Below are 22856 nucleotides of genomic sequence, written 5' to 3' on the forward strand. Positions count from 1 at the left end.
TTAGTGTGGGAAAGGTTTTCACAAAATGAAAATGCTCAACTACCGACCAGATCAGAAGTCTATAAAATGTGATTTGATCTCTTAAGAAACATAATGTGCAAAATATTGTGCAGTCATTCATATGAAACAAGTTTCATAAGGAAATTTGTTTGAAATTCCTGTGTTTATCTTTTTTTTCTTTATTTTACTTTTAAGTTCTGGGATGAATGTGCAGTGTGCAGGTTTGTTACGTAGGTACACATGTGCCGTGGTGGTTTGCTGTACCTATCAACCCATCATCTCAGTTTTAAGTACTGTATGCATTTTGTATTTGTCCTAATGCTCTCCCTCCCATTGCCCCCTTCCCGGCAACAGGCCCTGATGTATAATGTTTCCCTCCCTGTGTTCATGTGTTCTCATTGTTCATTTCCCACTTATAAGTGAGAACATTTGGTGTTTGTTTTCTGTTCCTGTGTTAGTTTGCTAAGAATCATGGCTTCCAGTTTCATCCATGTCTCCGCAAAGGACATGAACTGATTCTTTTTTATGGCTGCACATTATTGCATGGTTTATATGTACCACATTTTTGTTATCCAGTCTATCATCAATGGGCATTTGATTTGGTTCCCAGTCTTGTCTATTGGGAATAGTGCTGCAATAAACATATTTGTGTATGTGTCTTCATAGTAGAACGATTTATAATCTTTTGGGTATATACCCAATAATGAGATTACCTGGTCAAGTGATATTTCTGGTTCTAGCACCTTGAGGAATCGCCACACTGTATTCCACAATGGCTGAACTAATTGACAATCCCAACAACAGTGTAAAACTGTTCCTTTTTCTCCACAGCCTGGCCAGTATCAGTTGTTCCTGACATTTTAATGACCACCCACTCTTTTTTTTTTTTTTGAGATGGAGTTTTACTCTTGTTACCCAGGCTGGAGTGCAATGGCGCTAACTCGGCTCACTGCAACCTCCACCTCCTGGATTCAGGCAATTCTCTTGCCTCAGCCTCCAGAGTAGCTGGGAATACAGGCACGTGCCACCGTGCCCAGCTAATTTTTTGTATTTTTAGTAGAGACGGGGTTTCACCATATTGATCAGTATGGTCTCAATCTCTTGACCTCGTGATCCACCCGCCTCGGCCTCCCAAAGTGCTGGGATTACAGGTGTGAGCCACCACGCCTGGCCTCACCCACTCCTAACTTGTATGAGATGGTATCTCGTGGTTTTGATTTACATGTCTTTGAAGACCAGTGATGAGCAGTTTTTCATGTTTGTTGGCTGTATGTCTTCTTAATGGGATATTTTTTTTTCTAGTAAATTTGTCTAAGTTTGTTGTAGTTTCTGGATATTAGACCTTTGTGAGATAGAAATATTGCAAAAATTTTTTCCCATTCTGTAGGTTGCATGTTCATTCTTATGATAGTTTCTTTTGCTGTGCAGAAGCTCTTTAGTTTAATTAGATCCCATTTGTCAATTTTGGCTTTTGCTGTCATTGCTTTTCGGGTTTTAGTCATGGAATCTTTGCTTATGCCTATGTTCTCAGTGGTATTACCACGGTTTTCTACTGTGCTTTTTATAGCTTTAGGTTTTAATCCATCTTAAGTTAATTTTTCTATAAGATGTAAGGAAGGGATCCAGTGTCAGTTTATTGCATATAGCTAGTCAGGTTTTCCAACATCATTTATTAAACAGGAAATCTTTTCCCAATTGCTTGTTTTTCTCAGGTTTCTCAAAGATCAGATGGTTGTAGATGTGTGGTGTTATTTCTCAGGCTTCTATTCTATTCCATTGATCTATATATCTGTTTTGGTACCAGCACTTTGTTCTTTTTGTTTAAGTAATATGCGAGTAAGAGAGTTAGTTGCCCTGATTAAGGAGGCTTATAACGAAAGGTAACTTTTTATGAGCTGTTTATCTGGAGAGAATCATTTTATACTAATTATATAGATGAACTTCAAAGTAAACCTAGGTAAATTATTTTCAAAAAAGCCATCTTTAATATTATACAATAATGAATGTCTTTTTTATGTTGTTTTGGGGGCAGAGTTTCGCTCTTGTTGCCCAGGCTAGAGTGCAGTAGAGCGATCTCAGCTCACTGCAACTTCCACCTCTCAGGTTCAAGTGATTTTCGTGGCACCACCTCCCGAGTAGCTGGGATTATAGAAATGTGCCACCAGGCCTAGCTAATTTTTTGCATTTTTAGTAGACATCGGGTTTCTCACCTGATCTTGTGTGATGAATGTCTTCAATAAGTAAAGATTAAGAATAAGCTTTCAGATAAGAGACATTCTTTAGCCGTTCCAACATTTTATTTTTCTTCAGTTTTGTTTCATTCTCATTACGGACTTTATCAATAAAGTTTCATTACTTCTTTTTTTATTGCATTTTAGGTTTTGGGGTACATGTGAAGAACATGCAAGATTGTTGCATAGGTATACACGTTGCAGAGTGATTTGCTGCCTTCCTCCCCTTCACCTATATCTGGCATTTCTCCCCATGCTATCTCTCCCCAGCTGCCCGCCCACTGCTTTCCCTACCCTATTCCCCCCAACAGACCCCAGTGTGTAGTGCTCCCCTCCCTGTGTCCATGTGTTCTCATTGTTCAACACCCACCTATAAGTGAGAACGTGCGGTATTTCATTTTCTTCTGTTCTTGTGTCAGTTTGCCGAGAATGATGTTCTCCAGGTTCATCCACGTCCCTACAAAGGACAGGAACTCATCGTTTTTGATGGCTACATAATATTCGATGGTGTATATGTGCCACATTTTCCCTGTTCAGTCTATCATTGAGGGGCAATTCGGTTGTTTCCAGGTCTTTTCTATTGTAAACAGTGCTGCCGTGAACATTCGTGTGCATGTGTCCTTATAGTAGAACGATTTATCATCCTCTGGATATATACCCAGTAATGGGATTGCTGGGTCAAATGGAATTCCTATTTCTAGGTCCTTGAGGAATCGCCACACTGTCTTCCACAATGGTTGGACTAATTTACACTCCCACCAGCAGTGTACAAGTGTTCCTATTTCTCCACATCCTCTGCAGCATCTGTTGTCTCCAGATTTTTTAATGATCGCCATTCTAACTGGCGTGAGATGGTATCTCAATGTGGTTTTGATTTGCATCTCTCTAATGACCGGTGATGATGAGCATTTTTTCATATGTTTGTTGGCCTCATGTAAGTCTTCTTTTGGTGATTTGGTCATGAAGTCCTTGCCTACTCCTATGTCCTGAGTGGTTTTTGCTTGGATTTTCTTCTAGGGTTTTTATGGTGTTAGGTGTTATGTTTAAGTCTTTAATCCATCTGGAGTTAATTTTAGAGTAAGGGGTCAGGAAGGGGTCCAGTTTCTGCTTTCTGCACATAGCTAGCCAGTTTTCGCAACACCATTTATTAAACAGGGAATCCTTTTTCCATTGCTTGTTTTTCGTCAGGTTTATCAAACATTGTATGGTTTTTTTTTTCTTATTGAGTCTCTGCCGGGTTTTGGTATCAGGGTGATGTTGGTCTCATAAAATGACTTGGGAAGGATTCTCCTTTTTTTGGATTATTTGGAATAGTTCAGAAAGAATGGTAACAGTTCCTCTTTGTGTGTCTGGTAGAATTCAGCTGTGAACCCATCTGGACCTGGCCTTTTTTTGTGTGGTGGGCTCTTAATTGCTGCCTCAACTTTAGATCTTGTTATTGGTCTATTCATGGTTTTGACTTCTTCCTGGTTTAGTCTTGGGAGGATGCAAGTGTCCAGGAATTCATCCATTTCTTCCAGGTTTCCTAGTTTATGTGTATAGAGTTGTTTGTAATATTCTCTGATGCTGGTTTGAATTTCTGTGGTATCTGTGGTGATTGCCATTTTATCGTTTTTTATTGCATCTATTTGGTTATTCTCTCTTTTGTTTTTTATTAATCTGGTTAGTGGTCTATTGTGTTGATCTTTTCAAAAAACCAGCTCCTGGATTTATTGATTTTTTTGAAGGGTTTTCCATGTCTCTATCTCCTTCACTTCTGGTTTGATCTTAGTTACTTAGTTATTTCTTGTCTTGTGTTAGGTTTTGAGTTTTTTTGATCTTGCTCCTCTAGCTCTTTTAATTTTGACAATAGGGTGTCAATTTTGGATCCCTTTCTTCTCATGTGGGCACTTATTTCTATATATTTTTCTCTAGAGACTGCTTTAAATGTGTCCCAGATATTCTGGTACGTTATGTCCATTCTTGTTGGTTTCAAAGAACTTCTTTATTTCTGCCTTCATTTCATTGTTTATCCAGTCAACATTCAAGAGCCAGTTGTTCAGTTTCCATGAAGCTGTGCGGTTCCGAGTTAGTTTCTGAATTATGAGTTCTAAGTTGATTGCACTGTGTTTTGAGAGACTGTTTGTTGTGATTTTCATTCTTTTGCATTTGCGGAGGAGCGATTTACTTCCAATTATGTGGTCAATTTTTTTCTTCTTTGAGGCGGAGTTTCACTCTTGTTACCCAGGCTGGAGTCCAATGGTGCAGTCTCAGCTCACCGCAACCTCCGCCTCCTGGGTTCAAGCAATTCTCCTGCCTTAGCCTCCTGAGTAGCTGGGATTACAGGCATGTGCCACCATGCCCAGCTAATTTTTTGTATATTTAATACAGATGGGGTTTCACCATGTTGACCAGGATGGTCTTGCTCAATTTTAGAGTAGGTGTGATGTGGTGCTGAGAAGAATGTATATTCTGTGGATTTGGGTTGAAGAGTTCTGTCAATGTCTATCAGGTTTGCTTGTTCCTGGTGTCAGTTCAAGTCCTGGATATCCTTGTTAATTTTCTGTGTGGTTGATCTGTCTAATATTCAACAGTGAAGTTTTAAAGTCTCCCACTGTTATTGTGTGGGAGTCTTAAGTCTCTTTGTAAGTCATTAAGAACTTGCCTTATGTATTTGGGTGCTCCTGTACTGGGTCCATATATATTTAGAATTGTTAACTCTTCTTGTTGTATCGATCCTTTTACCATTTTATAATGACCTTCTTTGTCTCTTTTGATCTTTGTTGCTTTAAAGTCAATTTGATCGGAGATGAGAATTTCAACTCCTACTTTTTTTTTGCTCTCCATTGGCTTGGTAAATCTTCCTCCATCCCTTTATTTTGAGCCTTTGTGTATCCTTGCCTGTGAGATGGGTTTTGTGGATACAGCACACTGATGGATTTTGGCTTTTTATCTAGTTTGCCAGTCTGTATCTTTTGATTGGTGCATTTAGCCCATTTACATTTAGGGTTAATATTGTTATGTGTGAATTTATACTGCCATTTTGGTGCTAGCTGCCCGTTAGTGGTTGAAGAGTCTTCATTGTGCTGATGCTCTTTAGCACTTGGTATGTTTTTGGAGTGGCTGGTACTGGTTGTTCCTTTCTATGTGTAGTGCCTCTTTCAGGAGCTCTTATAAAGCAGGCCTGGTGGTGACAAAATCTCTGAGTACTTGCTTGTTTGTAAAGGATTTTATTTTTGCTTCACTTTTGAAGCTTAATTTGGCTGGATATGAAATTCTGGGTTGAAAGTTTTTTTCTTTAAGGATGTTGAATATTGGCCCCCACTCCCTTCCGGCTTGTCGGCTTTATGCTGAGAGGTCTGCTGTGAGTCTGATGGGCTTCCCTTTCTGGGTGACCCGACCTTTCTCTGGCTGCCCTTAGCATTTTTTCCTCCATTTCAACCCTCGTGAATCTGATGATTATGTGCCTTGGGGTTGGTCTTTTTGAGGAATATCTTTGTGGTATTCCCTGTATTTCCTGGACTTGAATATTGGCCTGCTTTGCTAGGTGGGGGAAGTTTCCCCAGATAATATCCTGAAGAGTATTTTCCAGCTTGGATTCATTCACTTCGTCACATTCAGGTACACCTATCAAATGTAGGTTACGTCTCTTCACATAGTCCCACATTTCTTGGAGACTTTGTTCATTCCTTATTGTGCTTTTTTCTCTAATCTTGCATTCTCATTTTATTTCATTGAGTTTATCTTTGACCTCTGATATCCTTTCTTCTGCCTGGTCAATTCGGCTATTGAAACTTGTGTATGCTTCGTGAAGTTCTCGTGTTGTGTTTTTCAGCTCCATCAATTCACTCATATTCCTCTCTAAGTTGTCCATTCTTTTTATCATTTCCTTAAATTTTTTTTAAGGTTCTTAGTTTCTTTGCATTGAGTTAGAACATGTTATTTTAGCTCACAGAAGTTTCTCATTACCCACCTTCTGAAGTCTGGTTCTGTCATTTCATCACACTCATTCTCTGTCCAACTTTGTTCCCTTGCTGGTGAGGGGTTTATGGTCCCTTGTGGGAGGTGAGATGTTTCAGTTTCGGGTGTTTTCCTCCTTTTCGTGATGGTTTCTTCCCATCTTTGTTGATTTACCCACCTGTCGTCTGTAGTTGCTGAGTTTCATATTGGGTCTCTGAGTGGACATCCAGAGTGTTGATGATGAAGTTATTTCTGTTTCTTAGTTTTCCTTCTAACAGTCTGGCCCCTCTGCTGCAGGACTGCTGAGGTCCACTCCAGGCCCTGCTTGCCTGGGGATCACCTGCAGCAGCTGCAGAACAATAAGGGTTGCTACCAGTTTCTTCTTCTGCTATCTTTGTCCCAGAATGATGCCCGCCAAATGTCAGTCTGATCAGTTCTTCGTGAGGTGACTCTTTGGATACACTGGGGTCAGGGGGCTGCTTGAGGAGACAGTCTGTCCTTTATAGGAGCTCAGGTGCTGAGCTGTGAGCTCTGTTGTTCATTCAGAGCTGCTAGGCGGTACATTTAAACCACTTTTTGTTCCCAGGTGCTCTGTCTCAGGGAGTTAGGGCTTTATTTATGAGTATAAATAAAGGCTCATAAATTTAAAAAAGGCTGCTGCCTTTTTTTTTTTTCAGGGCTGCCCTGCCCAGCAAGGAGGCAGCCTAGTCACTGTCTGCCTGCAGAGGCTTTGCTGAGCTGCTCTGGGCTCTGCCCTGCTATGGTGTGAACTTCCCTGCAGTCCTGTTTACATGGATGTGGTTAGAACTGCCTGGGCAATGGTGGCCCGCCTCTGTAATGGCAAACTCTCTGTGTTATGGCAGGTTGCCTCAGCAACAGCGGGTTGCCTTGGCAATTGCAGGCTGCCTCGGCAATGGGGGACTACCTCCGTAGGGGTGGAGTGCCTTGGTAATGGTGGATGTCCCTCCCCCACAGAGCTGGCCCATCCTGGTTCAGCTATGCCTGCCGTAAAACTCTCAACCCTGAGCGTTTCCAGTTGCTGTTTGTTTTGTTTTGTTTTTTGGGGGTGAGACTCACTGAGCCTGATCACCTGGCTCCGTGCCTCAGAGCCTTTTTTTTTTAAGTTGCATGGTTGACTTAACTGTTCCCAGGTGTTCCAGTCACCTGCTGAAAGGGTGCTGGGATATGTGTGATTTCCCATTCGGCGACCCACTGTGCCAGCTGAAATAACAGTGCTTCGCTGGAATCTCCTGGCCTGGCTCTCTGTTTCAATCCACTTTAATGAGATATGTGCTAATCTGCCTTCTTGGAGCTCCAATTGCCAGCTTAAAAGGGCAACCTGACCAGTGCACTTTGTATGGAGGGCTGCCATGCTGGGGTGCCGGCAAAACAGCAGCGCTGGCTGAAACAGCTGTGCTGGCCAAAACAGCCACACTGGCGACCCGTGGGGCGCCTCTGCCCGGGATTCTCCAGGTCTGTGGGCAATAAAGATCTGTCTGGAAATGTGGTGTCCACTCACCCTCTGCGCTTTCACTGGGAGCTGCAATCCTGAGCTGCTCCTAAGGGGCCATCTTGGATATTCTCTAGCGAAGTGACTCTTTAAAATCCCTATTCTTATTTTTTATAGAGGATGTTGTTTAAATTTTTGATACCACAATAAATTAGCATAAAGAAATTTATAATACATTTAAGCATTTGACCATATTTAGTACAAATAAATTCTGGTATGGTGAGAATACTTGAATTGGTTCTTCACCGAGTATGTTCTATTTATTAAAAATAAGAGTTCTAAGGATTTTATATATTTGGTTCAATTCTAAATTTAAGTTTAAAAGCTTAACATATATCAGCTATAATTATATATATAGGTCATTATGCTCTATGGAGAGAGACTAAAATCTAGATACTACTTTAGAACTTAATAGATAAATGTAAATATTTAATAGATATTTGCATATTTTTAATTTAAAAATTAGAGAAGTCAAATTTCTAAGCCAATTCTTAACTTAAAAATGCTTAACAGCATTTTAGTTGTTTACAAAGAGTATATACCCTAGGGACTGATTCTTTGACATCTTAAATGTGTTTATGTTGCATTTCAAAGCTTCATTTTTATTAGAGCAATCACAGAGGCTTGACTTGAAAGTTTTTTTTTATATAGGAAAATAAAGCCAAACAAGTTTTTAGTTCTGTTTTATTATTCTATATATTTAGATTTAAACAGAATTTCTTCTGAAATAAATGTGTGGTTTTTTTTTTTTTTTTTTACTTTCCAAAAAAAGTTCTTTTTTTTTACTTTCCAAAATGGAGTTTTTAGGATTTTGTCTGAAATATTAACATTTTTAAGAGGTCCTTTGTTTGATATTTTAATACATTATTTCCGAATTTTAATAATTAGGTGAGACAGCTTGAATAATTTGAAGGGCTTACCAGTTTTTTTTGAAATTGTTAAAAAGTTAAGGGTTTAGGAATATTCTTATATTTGTATACGAAAAGAAGAATTGGAATATGGAAGTAATTTTACCACATTTGAATAAATTATCAATAATTTAACAAATACCGAATCTTTCATTAAAGGAAAAATTTGAATATTGTTAAGTAGAAATTATGCATAATATGACAACACAGAACAACTAGTTGCATCACTTAAAATTATAAGATGTGGAACTTTGGTAAATGGAGTCTTGTTGAGTATTACTTAATTCCACAGAAAATAAGTCTTGAGGATGAAACTAATGAGCTTTTTGGATTTGACAGTCATCACAGTGGTATTCTAGAAATAATTACTAAGATACCATATCAGAAAGGATATATAAATTGATAATAAGGATATATAAACCACATCCAGATCAACTATTTTATTTTATGGAGAATATTTAAGGGTAGTACATGTTGAAGAGAACATTTGAGTTTGTATTAATGTTTGATATGAGAAACCAAATTGGAAATGAACAATAAGAGGAATTTTGTCAATACTTTATGTACTCTGTGCATAATATATTTTGTTTAGCATTTATAAGAAATCACATTGGCTGAAATTTAATAGTTCTTAATATTTTATTTAATGGATCTGAATATCCTACACTATTTGTGTTTGTTGAATGCCTTATGCTTGTCTTTTAATTGAGATTTTCCTTTTTTTTTTCTATTGTTAAAATAAATACATAACTGATATATTTCTTCTGCCCCACTTTTTTTTTCTTTAGGAATCTAGGTAAAAATGGCTTGTTTAATAGCTGCATTTCATTGGATAAATGTCCACCTCCAAGACCACCAACTTCACCATACCCACCCTTGCCAAAGGACAAATTGAACCCACCTACACCTAGTATTTATGTGAGTCTCCACTGAGTATCTTACAAGTAAATCAAGCGTCCTACCTAATGTGTCTTTTAGAAAATTGATGTATTTTTTAAATCAAGGCAGATTCCCTTAGAGAGCATAGACTTTACTTTCACAGGCTGAATATTTCAGAAAAACATGTTCGTATTTCAAGGCTTATAACAAATAAGTGCTCTTAGTTTAAATGCTGCCTATCAACCTGTTTTTGAAAATAAAATTCTAGTGGAACACAGCCATCCTTATTTATTCACTGTCCTTATGATTGCATTTGCAATACATTGACAGTTTGCAAAAGGGACTGGATTACTCATAAAGCCAAAAATACTTACTGTCTGGTCTTTGACAGAAAAGTTGAAACAAGTATGGAAACAGATTTTTGTCAAGAAAAATTGAGATCTTCTCAATTACTGCCTGGGATTGTATGAAAGTAGCAAAACATAATTGTTCCAAGGTCAGCTTTTAGTAAACATTGTTCTAAAAAATCTGAATTGTGACGCTGCTAGTTATGTACACCTGATTAGTGTTACCTTTCGATAATGAAGAGATTTTCTTTTCTAGCTTCATAATAAAAATGGGTTGAGAATTTAAAAATGATTATGAGTACATGTATTTAAAAGTTTTACATAAATACAGGTAGATATAAAATTTCCATTGGAATTGAAGCAGCTTTTTTACTATTTAGCAATGTAAGCATTTGATCTAGAAAGTTGATGTGGCTTACCTCAATATAACTATTTTTCTTCCTGAAGAATTTCTCACTCAGCTGTTTCATTCTCCATCACAAATTAAAGAATCTTATGCTAAAAAATGAAGATGCAGTAATTAGAATGATCTTGTATCTGTAAGAGAGGATTTTGGAGATTTTGGCCTTTTTTTTGGCCAGGTGGTCAATATTAAGTCTTTTACCTAGTTGAAATTTATTGAAAACGGTATTGGAAGAGTCAGAAAGGAAAATAAACTAAATCTATCAGGTGAAGCTTTGAGGCAATAAAAACAAATTTAAGATTTGCTGTTGTGGATCTTATTCTTTAGAATTTTTGATTTAAAAATTTTTTAAAGTATAAATTTTATATGTCACTTCTACCTTTTGTCTCGTTTAAGAAGTAATAGAAGGTACTTGAAAAATATGCTTGGGAAATACTTTTGAACAACTCAAATAAATTAAAAGATTTTTATGAATTGTTTCGATATAGATATAGGTAACAGTTTTAAAATGAATCAAATTTAAAATGTATCTTTTTAAAAGAGAGTTTTTTTTTTTAGCTAGTACCTCCACACTTTGCTAACAGGACAGATAATAGAGTATATAATATGTAGCAACACAATATCAAAGATTAGGATACATTACAGATTGTAAATTGCCAGAGTGATGGAAAAAATCCACAAATTTGTAGTACAAATATTTAGTTTTTTTATTAAAGATACAAATTTGAGGTATATTTTGTCACTTACCTGAGACCTAACAAAATATTTTGCTTTTACAGTTGGAAAATAAACGTGATGCTTTCTTTCCTCCCTTACATCAATTTTGTACAAATCCAAAAAACCCTGTTACAGTAATACGTGGCCTTGCTGGAGCTCTTAAATTAGGTAAGCTTAAAAAGAAGATTATTTCTTTTACTGTCTTTAAACCTTTATAACATTGACAGAACCTTACTACTGATTTTTTTTCCCAGCATTCTCAGTCTTTATTTTAACGTATATTCTCTTTCTTTCTGACTTTTATGTCTCTTATGCATGAGCAAGCATCTTTAGCGCTGATGTGAATGATAATGGTTACTGACTGCTGTTACAGTGGGTTTTTACTTCAGATTTAAATTTAGTATCATGCAACATAAAAGATTTAGATTACATAGCTGAAGACGTTTTGAGTATCAAATATAAGTAAAATTGGATTATGTTTATAAATGCTGAAATTCTACTGTTATACCCCTGACATGATGGTTAAAGCCAGAGCTTCAAGGAACTGCTGTATAACTCTGAAACCAAATGGCTTGGAGCCCTCTTAAGTGAAACTGATGGAACTCTATTCAATACTTTTTAGAAATACTTTGGCTTTTTAATGGAACTGAATACAAATTTACCGATTAAAAAAACTTACTTATTTTTAAAGATCTTGGGCTTTTCTCTACCAAAACTTTGGTAGAAGCTAACAATGAACATATGGTAGAAGTGAGGACACAGTTGTTGCAACCATCAGACGAAAACTGGGATCCCACTGGAACAAAGAAAATTTGGCGTTGTGAAAGTAACAGATCTCATACTACAATTGCTAAATATGCACAATACCAGGCTTCCTCCTTCCAGGAATCATTGAGAGTAAGTTTTTCCTTCTTTTCTTTTCAATTGTTGCTATTTTTTAATAGTGCACATTACTTTTGTAACTACTGTCTAGTGTATATTGTTAACAGTGTGTTTATAAACTGCTATAGCTCATAAATTATTAAACTTTTATTTTATGTTATTTTATTATTTTGAGACAGAGTCTTGCTCTCTTAACCAGGCTGGAATGCAATAGTGCAATCTCAGCTCACTGCAATATCCGCCTCCTGGGTTCAAGCAATTCTCCCACCTCAGCCTCCTGAATAGCTGGAATTACGGGCATGCACCATGACACACAGCTTATTTTTTGTAATTTAGTAGAGATGGGGTTTCGCTATGTTGGCTAAGCTGGTCTGAACTCCTGAAATAAGGGGATCCACCCGCCTCAGCCTCTCAAAGGAGTGAGATTATAGGTGTGAGCCACCACCCCTGGTAAAATATTTTAAATGTAAATAAAATGATAGTATATAAAACATACATTGCTAATAGAGAAATAAAATTACTATCTCATGTCCACCCTATTTTTGGATTTTTTATTTTATTTTATTTTATTTATTTATTTTTTTTAGTTCATGTCTTTTATTAACTCGGTTATTTGTCTTCTGGTTTGTTGAAGCAGTAAGTCAGACAACATTTGCCACAATAATGTCTGTCAAAGTGGCTTGCCATAAACACTCCAGCACCACATTCATCAGAAGGGCATTCTCGACGAAGGCGACTAATTTTGCCATTCTCATCCACCTTGTAATATTTCAGGACAGCCAGTTTAACCTTCTTTCTCTTGTGCTTATTCTTCTTGGGAGTGGTGTAAGACTTCTTCTTCCTTTTCTTAGCACCACCACGAAGTCTCAACACAAGATGAAGAGTAGACTCCTTCTGAATGTTGTAGTCAGACAAAGTACGTCCATCTTCCAGTTGCTTGCCAGCAAAGATCAGTCTTTGCTGATCAGGAGGAATTCCTTCCTTATCCTGGATCTTGGCCTTTACATTTTCTATCGTATCCGAGGGTTCAACCTCGAGGGTGATGGTTTTTCCCGTAAGGGTTTTCACGAAAATCTGCATTTTGGTGGCGGCCCCACGTGAGGCGCAGATGGCGGATCGAAAAGCGATTTTTTTATTTTAATGATAAACTAAGCCTATTACTGTTTGCAGAATGATACCTAATAGGAAGAAAATTATCTTATTAACTGAGGTGTTCACTGAGCCAGTGAAAAGACATTCCTATGTTACTTTATGTGGAGTATTTTTCCTTTGAAGCATTAGTGGTCTTCCTCTATTGTGTAGTCTCTTAAAAAAAAACTGTAGAAGAAGAAATCTACAGAAATGTTTCAAAGATACATGGAAAATTAATAAAATATTAAACAGGACAGTGCTTACTAAAACATAATAGTAAATGAGGAGAAATAGAATTGTTAGAAATAAGGGTTTTTGAATTTTTTCAAACAATAAAAGTTATGCATTGCAAACACAATTATATTTGTCAAGTATTTGTTTGAATTGTTTTATTAACATGGCTCCTCGGGCAGGTGCCATGGCTCCCAGCTGTAATCCCAGCACTTTGGGTGGCTGAGGCAGGCAGATCAGTTGGGGTTAGGAGTTCAAGAGTAGTCTGGCCAACATGGTGAAACTCTGTCTCTAGAAAAAAAAAAAAAAAAAATTAGCCTGGTATAGTGGTGGGTGCCTGTATTCCCAGCAGCTGTTGAGGCTGAGGCAGGAGAATTACTTGAAACCACGAGGTGGAGGTTACAGTGAATAAGATCGTGCCACTGCACTCCAGCCTTGGTGACAGAGCAAATACTTTGTCTCAAAAAAATAGATAAAGAAAATTAGAAATAAATTATAAAATTGAATTGCAGTTTATTATTTCAGATTAAAACAATGTATAAAATTGAATTGCAGTTTATTATTTCAGGTTAAAACAATGTAGAAAAATTATTTTTGTATAAAGCTTTTACTTAAAACTTAAAGTTTTATAATGGAAAAATAATATATTCTTTTAAGTTTCAGATTTATAATTCATTAATATTGACCTCCAGAACATGTTTAAAATTCTCACTTCATTTTACATTTTAATCACATTAATATCACTAGTATCTGATTCTGCTGTGACAATAGTATATTTCTATAATTTTTTTGTGATATGTTAAAGAGAAAATTAATGATTTAACAAATTTTGTTAAATTCAGTGGCATTATGTTTTCATGTTGTTGTGCCACCAAAACTACGGTTTTTATCTTTAAGCACGTTTTTATCATCCCAAACTGAAACTCTGACTCCATGAAACAATAACTCACCATTAGTTTATGAACATCTGAGACAGTTCTCAGATGATTTAGCAAGTTTATTTTGCCAAGCTTGAAAATGTGCACTTGTGCCACATCCTCAGGAAGTTCTGATGACATGTGTCCAAAGTGGTTAGAGCACAATTTGGTTTAATACATTTTAGGGAGATATGAGACATCAATCAACATACTTAAGATGAACACTGGCTTAGTCCAGAAAGGTGTGACAACTCAAAATTGAGGTGGGTGGGGGACGGTGGTTTCCAGGCCACAGGCCACTAATAGACAAATGGTTGGATTCTTTTGTGTTTCTGATTAGCCTCTCCAAAGGAGGCAATCAGTTACACATTTAACTCCATAAATAGAGGGGTGACTTTGTATAGAATGGAGGCAGGTTGCTGTAAACAGTTCCCAGCTTGACTTTCCCTTTAGCTTAGTGAGTTCAGGTACCTAAGATACTTTCTTTTTAATTCCCCCAACCACACACACCTCTTTTTGTTAATCTTTTGTAGAAGAATATGAGTCTCTGGTCACTTTTGTCTGATCTTTCATGGCTACTATGGTTTATTCCTAGTCAGATAGGTCATGAGTTATTAGGCAAGTTCATTTTTAAAAGGTTATGCAGTGCTGTGTTCTATGAAGAGAAGATAGGGGAAGAAGGGAAAAAACAACAAACAAAAGAAAAATCGTGGAAAAATTGATACCGTATTACTCGGAAGTCCATATACATCAGTAGGCAAGTATGAAAGTGGCTTATGTGTGTAAATAGTTTGCTGTTATTTTTTTTCTGGCATTTAAATTGTCTACCTTCAGTTCTCAGGGTCTCAGGCTTGTATGCAAAAGCATAGGATAGTTTTCTATGTCTACAAATTAGGAAAAATGGGGAAAAAATTCAAAACATTATTTTGTAGACTTGTAGCGAAGAAAAATTAGAATTGCTCCAAACTGCAGGAAAGACATTACACAATACTAGACTCTGGCCACAGATGTGCTACAGTTCTTCAAACATAATTTTTCTTTTCTCCCATTTCACATGAAAGACACATTATGGTAGGATATATTTTGTTTATTATACTTGGCCAGATTATGTGTAAAAGCACAGCAAGAATAATTATTTTTCACATAGTCTTTTTAAAATTGGCTTTGATGAAACTTGGTTTCATAGAAGTAATCTCAGCCAAGACTTTTTTTTTTTTTCTTATTTTTTTATTGCATTTTAGGTTTTGGGGTACATGTGCAGAGCATGCAATACAGTTGCATAGGTACACACATGGCAGTGTGTTCTGTTTGCTTTCACCCCTTCACCCACATTTGGCGTTTCTCCCCAGGCTATCCCTCCCCACCTCCTCCTCCCACTGGCCCTCCCCTTTTCCCCCCAATAGACCCCAGTGTTTAGTACTCCCCTCTCTGTGTTCATGTGTTCTCATTTTTCATCACCCACCTATGAGTGAGAATATGCGGTGTTTCATTTTCTGTTCTTGTGTCAGTTTGCTGAGAATGATGTTCTCCAGATTCATCCATGTCCCTACAAACGACACAAACTCATCATTTCTGATTGCTGCATAATATTCCATGGTGTATATGTGCCACATTTTCCCAATCCAGTCTATCATCAATGGGCATTTGGGTTGATTTGATTTGATTCCAGGTCTTTGCTATTGTAAACAATGCTGCAATAAACATTCGTGTGCATGTGTCCTTATAGTAGAATGATTTATAGTCCTTTGGGTATATATCCAGTAATGGGATTGCCGGGTCAAATGGAATTTCTATTTCTAAGGCCTTGAGGAATTACCACACTGTCTTCCACAATGGTTGGACTAATTTACACTCCCACCAACAGTGTAAAAGTGTTCCTTTTTCTCCACATCCTCTCCAGCATCTGTTGTCTCCAGATTTTTTAATGATCGCCATTCTAACTGGCGTGAGATGGTATCTCAATGTGGTTTTGATTTGCATCTCTCTGATGACCAGTGATGATGAGCATTTTTTCATATGACTGTTCGCCTCATATATGTCTTCTTTTGTAAAGTGTCGGTTCATATCCTTTGCCCACTTTTGAATGGGCTTATTTGTTTTTTTCTTGTCAATCTGTTTGAGTTCTTTGTAAATTCTGGATATCAGCCCTTTGTCAGATGGGTAAACTGCAAAAATTTTTTCCCATTCTGTTGGTTGCCGATTCACTCTAGTGACTGTTTCTTTTGCCGGGCAGAAGCTGTGGAGTTTGATTAGGTCCCATTTGTCTATTTTGGCTTTTGTTGCCAATGCTTTTGGTGCTTTGGTCATGAAGTCCTTGCCTACTCCTATGTCCTGGATAGTTTTGCCTAGATTTCCTTTTAGGTTTTTTATCGTGCCAAGACTTTTTTAAACCTGAGCCCCGCCTTGGATTTGTACCATCAACACCTGTAAGTTGGTTGAATTCCTCTACTCCTGAGGTTCCAAAATAAAGTTGGGGTTCTCAGGCCTGTTAGAAAATGATATTCTTTACTTACCAAAGGTTAGGAACCCTATATGGATAGGGACAGTGCAGACTAAGTTATGAGACCAGATTTCCCAAGGGAATTTTATGGACTCTATTATAAGTCAAGTTTGATTTCTTAAAGGAAAGCCCACCATTTCATACAAAGCCTTCGTAAAATAATGAGTTTTTCCAGTTTTGTCCTGTTACAAATGAAAACAGATTCTTACTTCACTTACACAATAATTGTATTAATAAATATTAAGAATACTTTCAAATGGTTTACAAATTCTGGAGAAATCAGACAGTAGGAGTATATGCTCACTGCAACCTCTGCCTCTTGGGTTCAAGTGATTCTTCTGCCTCAACCTCCCGAGTAGCTGGGACCACAGGGTCATGCCACGATGCCTAGATAACTGTTGTATTTTTAGTAGAGATGGGGTTTCAGTATGTTGGCCAGGATCTCTTGATCTCTTTACCTCATAATCTGCTCGCCTCAGCCTCCTAAAGTGCTGGGAGTTACAGGCGTGAGCCACCGCGCCCACCCTAGTCAATTGTCAAAACTGTAACGAGCTTCAACGTTTTCTTGAGTCTGATAAAAAAGGATCACCAATGTTTTAGGCAAAAAGTTTTAAACGTTACTTCAAATTCTATTAGTTTAGTCCATGCGGTAATATCTGTTCTGCTTGATGTTCACAAACATTTTAGCTCTCCATGAATCCTGAACATTTTTTCTATATTCTGATGTCACAATATCCAAGTTATTAGAAACCTGCATTTAAGAGCACCTGTTAGAGTTTATAAATGATTATAAATCCGCCTAAGGAGAACCAAATCAAGACAATTGTCTCTGGATGACAAAAAGGTTCAGAGCAGTCATTGTCAAAGACGTAATTGACTAGGAAATATATTACCACTGTAACATACAGTAATTTAATGTAAAATTATAATTATTACTGACAATGCACATTAAGACATATCAGAATTATAATATTTCCCATAGTTTTGCAACACACAGCCATAACCTACATATACAGATGCAGCCCCAAAAAAGTTAAGCACCATTTTATATTTGACAAAACTTCATATATAATTTATATACCAAATAAGCCATATATGTCATTTTGGACTTTTGGGAACCTATTAGTAATATCTTAAAGGGTTAAGTCAGCAAAAGACAGCATTTATGATTTGATTTTGGAAAATTTGTCAAATATTAAACATTTAAAACACCTGACAAACAAAACAGGATCACAGATAATTGTAAAATAAATCATTATTTAACCAAAGTGATAGCTCAGGGATATTCAGAAAAAAAGAAATAGGTGAAAACCTTTCTTTGATAGAGGATACTTAACTTTCCAAACAATAGTCTTTAATAAAACTAGCATGAAACTCATCACATTTATTATCCATAATTTTATAAACAATCTATAAAATCTTCATCTTTATCATAAGATATGGCTTCCATATGCCTTTATAATCTTTGTTAGTTAATACTTGAAAAAATCCTCATTAATTTGACACAGAGGGCGCATATGCTGTTCTTGTTTCTGTATTTGACATTAATGGTTAATTAATACAAAAACTGAATTTATCTTAACGTTTTAAAATTTGTTCTTACAATCTCACACACCCACCACTTTCACAATAGTCCTTGGCTCTTGAGGAGCTGACTGACTTTAATTTCTGGACCTGTTCCTGAGGAATACAGTTTATTTTGGTTGGTTTCTTCTATGGGGCTTAAAGATGAGGCTTCTGTGATTTGGATTTAGCAGAATTCAGTGTTTTTAGATCAGGAGTCAAAGCCCTGTAACTCAGTATCATAAGGGTTTTTAAAGTATATGTAGGAAGATCTAAGGATGTAGTAACCTTACTTTAAAAAAATTGTTCTTAATCTCAGTTTTTCCTGTGCAAACCAAATTTAATAAGAATGACATAGGAATTATTTTGATAAAATGTAAAATCTATTAGGCTAGTTACCAAAGGCAAAAGAAAAGACCTTCTACTTCTTGCAGATTCTGTTGGAAGAAAACATTTTCTTTTGACCTTTAAGAGTACATTGTTAGCTTCAGACTACAGCAAACAGAACCCTCAGCAGAAAAATAAACTGATATTAACTGAAGATGAATTGAAGGGAGGAGTGTTACTGTTACATACCTTTTAAAAGGGTAGAAAAAAGCACCATACAATAGAAGTTGAACTTTGGGTTAAGGTCTCTTATAATTTGTTAAGAGTAAATCAACCCCTTCTGAATCATTGTTATAATGAATTATTTAATGTTTAAGGTTTTTTTTTTTAACATCAAATCTAATCTGTAGAAATAATATAATTTTCCTTTAATCAGACAACTTGATCATATGAAAGGTTTTTTTAAAAATAAATCCTCTTATTGTGACATAGAGAAATGGTTTATGACAAACTTGACTCTCTAATTTGTCTTGAACATCTCTGTTTCTTAAACAACTGGTTATTTAACTCAGTACTAAATTTATCTTTCTACATTTTTTTCTTATATGAAATTATTTCTCTTTAAGCTGACTTACTGAAACAAAATGTCTTTATTTTTGTAAAATTTCTTTCAATCTCTTTTATTTGCTGGTTCCTTTTACCTTGTTTGATACCTTTAAATATATTTTGAATTAGACAAAGTGTTCACCTTTTTAAAAAAAATTTATTTATTTTACTTAAGGCGCATACTATACCTGGCATTTCTCCCCATGTTATCCCTCCCTACTCTCCCCTCCTTCCCTACCCCCCCAACTGTCCCCTGTGTGTGATGCTCCTCTCCCTGAGTCCATGAACAACACCCTTTTTTTAATTGCAAAATATAAATAATAAAACATGTTACTTAACTTTAGATTTTAAATTTTGATAATTCTGTCTATAAGTATTTATCCTGTTAAATTTACCTGATTAATATAATTAAATTGTTTAGATTTATAAAAACCATGATTATCTTTTTTTTTTTTTTTTTTTTTTGAGACGGAGTTTCACTCTTGTTACCCAGGCTGGAGTGCAGTGGTGCAATCTTGGCTCACCGAAACCTTCACCTCCTGGGTTCAGGTAATTCTCCTGCCTCAGCCTCCGGAGTAGCTGGGATTACAGGCACGCACCACCATGCCCAGCTTATTTTTTTCTATCTTTAGTAGAGACGGGGTTTCACCATGTTGACCTGGATGGTCTCTATCTCTTGACCTCATGATCCACCCGCCTTGGCCTCCCAAAGTGCTGGGATTACAGGTGTGATTATCATTATTTAAAGTTATGGAACCACCATTTCGAATTACAACACAGACAGTGAAAAAGATTTTACTGATACCATCTTGCTTTTAACCTCCAAGATGTCTTGTTCAATCCTGGGGCACAGGCCAAACTAACTTTGGAGGAACTTATTTTATAGTTTAACTTTGAAACAAACACAGTAGCAGTTATTTTGTAAAATAAACATCACTACATGTGGACTGTACTGCCTACTCCATAGATGAGTAGTTAGGGCAGTCTTTAAATTCAAGATATATCTGGGTTTTTATTAATCTAGTGTCCTCTTTATAGATTACACAAGCAAAGATCATTCTGTTTGGGGCTGGTTTTATAGTTTTGAAATCCTTATGCCAAATGTTGGTACCTTATAGTGCTTGGCAGGGATAACTATGAAACTGCTTGATTAACAAATGCATACAAAAAGGTATGTTGGCAATTCTCTCTCTTTTTTTTTTCTTTTTTGACAGAATTTCTCTCTTGTTGCCCAGGCTGGGGAGCAATGGTGTGATCTTGGCTCACTGCCACCTCTGTATTCCAGGTTCAAGTGATTTTCTTGCCTCAGCCTCCAAGTAGCTGAGATGACAAGCATGTGCCGCCATGCTCAGATAATACTGCATTTTTAGTAAAGATGGGGTTTCTCCATGTTGGTCAGGCTGGTCTCAAACTTCCAACCTCAGTAATCAGACCACCTTGGCATCCCAAGATGGCCTTCCTTGGCATATGTTAGGAAACAACAGATGGTGGAGAGAATATGGAGAAATAGGAACACTTTTACACTGTTGGTGGGAGCGTAAATTAGTTCAACCATAGTAGAAGACGATGTGGTGATTCCTCAAGGATGTAGAGCCAGAAATATCATTGGACCCAGCAATCCCATTACTGGGTATATACCCAAAGGATTATAAATGATTCTACCATGAAGACATATGCACACATATATTTATTATAGCACTCTTCACAATAGCAGAGTCTTGGAATGAACCCAAGTGCCCATCAATGATAGATTGGTTAAAGCAAATGTGGCACTAAGACACTATGGAATACTGTGCAGCTATACAGAAGGATGAGTTCAGGTCCTTTGCAAGGACATAGTTGAAGCTGGACACCGTGATTCTCAGCAAACTGAAAAAACGACAGAAAACCAAACACTGCATGTTCTTACTCATAAGTAGGAGTTGAACAATGAGAACACATGGACAGAGGGAGGGGCACATCACACACTGGGGCCTCTTGAGGGGGTGGAGGCTAGGGGAGGGATAGTATTAAGAGATATATCTAATGTAGATGAAGGTTGATGGGTGCAGTAGACACCATGGCACATGTATACCTATGTAACCAACCTATATATTCTGCATATGTACCCCAAAACTTAAAAAAAAGTAATAAAATGTAAAAACCTAAGAGTAACCTCTGTTGCAGTAACTATTTCAGTAAAAAATAATAACACAATACAAAAGTAAGCAGTTTGAGAGCCAAGAGGAACTTCTGTATTTACATTCTTGGAATTCCAACCAAGGAAAAACAGTTTTCTCTCCTAAAGGGAGTCTGATGCCTGCTTTTTTTCTTTAAAGGACCCCAGATTATTATAAATTATTTTAGGTCAATACTTTTCCTTTTTTCTCTTATGAGAATTTAGTCACTTCAGAGGCCTTGTTCTGCAGAATCTGAAAGTTCCTTTAGATTTAATCCAATCAGGTAGACTTGATCAAACCCAATGGAAAAAGACCAAAACAACAACAACAAAAATACAGAAACAAACAGCAACAAAAATAGGCAGAACAACTGATCATATAACTTAGGTGACTACTGAATACTCTAATGGTAAGGAGAAATTAACACCAAGTGATTGTTCTAAATTTTAGGCAAGGCAAACCCCAATATAGTTACTTACCTAGGTGTGGGTCTCAGGGTAAAGTCTGCTCTACATCATCCTAGAAGCAGGTAACAAAGAAAGGAAAAAGAAAAGAAAAACAATTTATCTTTCCTGTTGGAGAGCTCAAACTACATGAAGGAGTTCACTGCCTTCCATCATCATGGAAGCAGGAAAAACATGACTTCTTGTATAAGAAGCCAAGGGAAATTCCAAAAAAAAAATTGAGTTGTACAGCAAAATAAGAATCTTGAACAAATTTTGGGAGATCAAGGATTCTCTGTTCCGTTATCTGTATGTACCACATTTTCTTCATCCAGTCCAGCACTGATGAACACCTAGACTGATTCCATGTCTCTGTGTTCCTAAACCAAACCAATGATTGTGCTGCTTATTCTTGTGATCCAATAGCAAGATGCAGATGAATTGGGAAAGAAGAGTGTTTATTTCTCTAAGTGGTGCAGGGAGAAAGCAAGGAAAATATTGCCAGACCAACTCAAAAGCATTACAAGGTATTCTAGAGCTTACATACCTTCTAAGCTATATGTCAGTATGTAGTGTGCATTTGTCTAAACTCGTGATTAACAGCTTCTAATCTATAACCAAGGTCTGAGTTTCAAAGACTTTCCTCTGGAGTTGCAGTAAATTTACTTTATCTAGACGTGTTCAGGTGCTGGGGGCCCTTATCCAGTCTCTTAGTAAATCATGTGGATTTGGGCAGTTTCTTTAGACTGCCAGTAAAACTTGTTTGTGGAGGTCTACAGAATTTTTTTAGACTCCCCAGTAAAAATTTATTTATCATAAGTGAGTTCTGTTAAGAATTCATTCATTTTCTTGTTATCTTGAAGGCCCAGAAAAGGGCAGGGCAAAACTCTTAATGGACTTTTGCTACATTCCAGCCTTTAAATGAGGGCACTGGCTCTCTCAGCTTTTAATTAAGCACTCAATCAGTGCTGAAACAGTTGTGATGAAGGCCTGCCTGTTCAGCTGTTGAGAACTGGTCAGACCCAGTTGCTGTTGTGAATAGTGCAGTGATGATGAACATAGGAGTGCATGTGTCTGTTTTTATAGAATGTTCTGTTTTCCATTGGGTAGATACTCAGTAATGAGATTTCTGGGTCAAACAATGGTAGCTCTATTTTAGGTTC

At 36.8% G+C, this 22856-nt stretch overlaps 2 protein-coding genes across 8 annotated transcripts in view; one reads left to right on the forward strand and one right to left on the reverse strand.

Annotated features, from left to right (window-relative positions):
* Positions 1-22856, forward strand: part of LOC118150929 (histone demethylase UTY) — a 213369-nt gene that overhangs the window by 144844 nt on the left and 45669 nt on the right. For all 7 annotated transcript variants that reach the window (XM_035289914.3, XM_035289917.3, XM_035289916.3 and 4 more), the window contains 3 exons: positions 9377-9506; positions 10997-11102; positions 11626-11831. In XM_035289914.3, coding sequence (XP_035145805.1) covers positions 9377-9506; positions 10997-11102; positions 11626-11831 — 442 coding nt within the window. The remainder of the gene's footprint in view (positions 1-9376; positions 9507-10996; positions 11103-11625; positions 11832-22856) is intronic.
* On the reverse strand, positions 12364-12941 carry LOC118150936 (ubiquitin-ribosomal protein eS31 fusion protein). Its single transcript, XM_035289951.3, has one exon. The coding sequence runs from the start codon at positions 12894-12896 to the stop codon at positions 12426-12428; it is 471 nt and encodes a 156-aa protein (XP_035145842.1). The 5' UTR covers positions 12897-12941; the 3' UTR covers positions 12364-12425.

Source organism: Callithrix jacchus, chromosome Y, assembly GCF_049354715.1.
Source record: "Callithrix jacchus isolate 240 chromosome Y, calJac240_pri, whole genome shotgun sequence".
Lineage (NCBI taxonomy): Eukaryota > Metazoa > Chordata > Mammalia > Primates > Cebidae > Callithrix > Callithrix jacchus.

Coding starts and splice junctions, on each gene's coding strand:
- LOC118150936 (XM_035289951.3), bottom strand. CDS start 12,896: ATGCAGATTTTCGTGAAAACCCTTACGGGAAAAACCATCACCCTCGAG.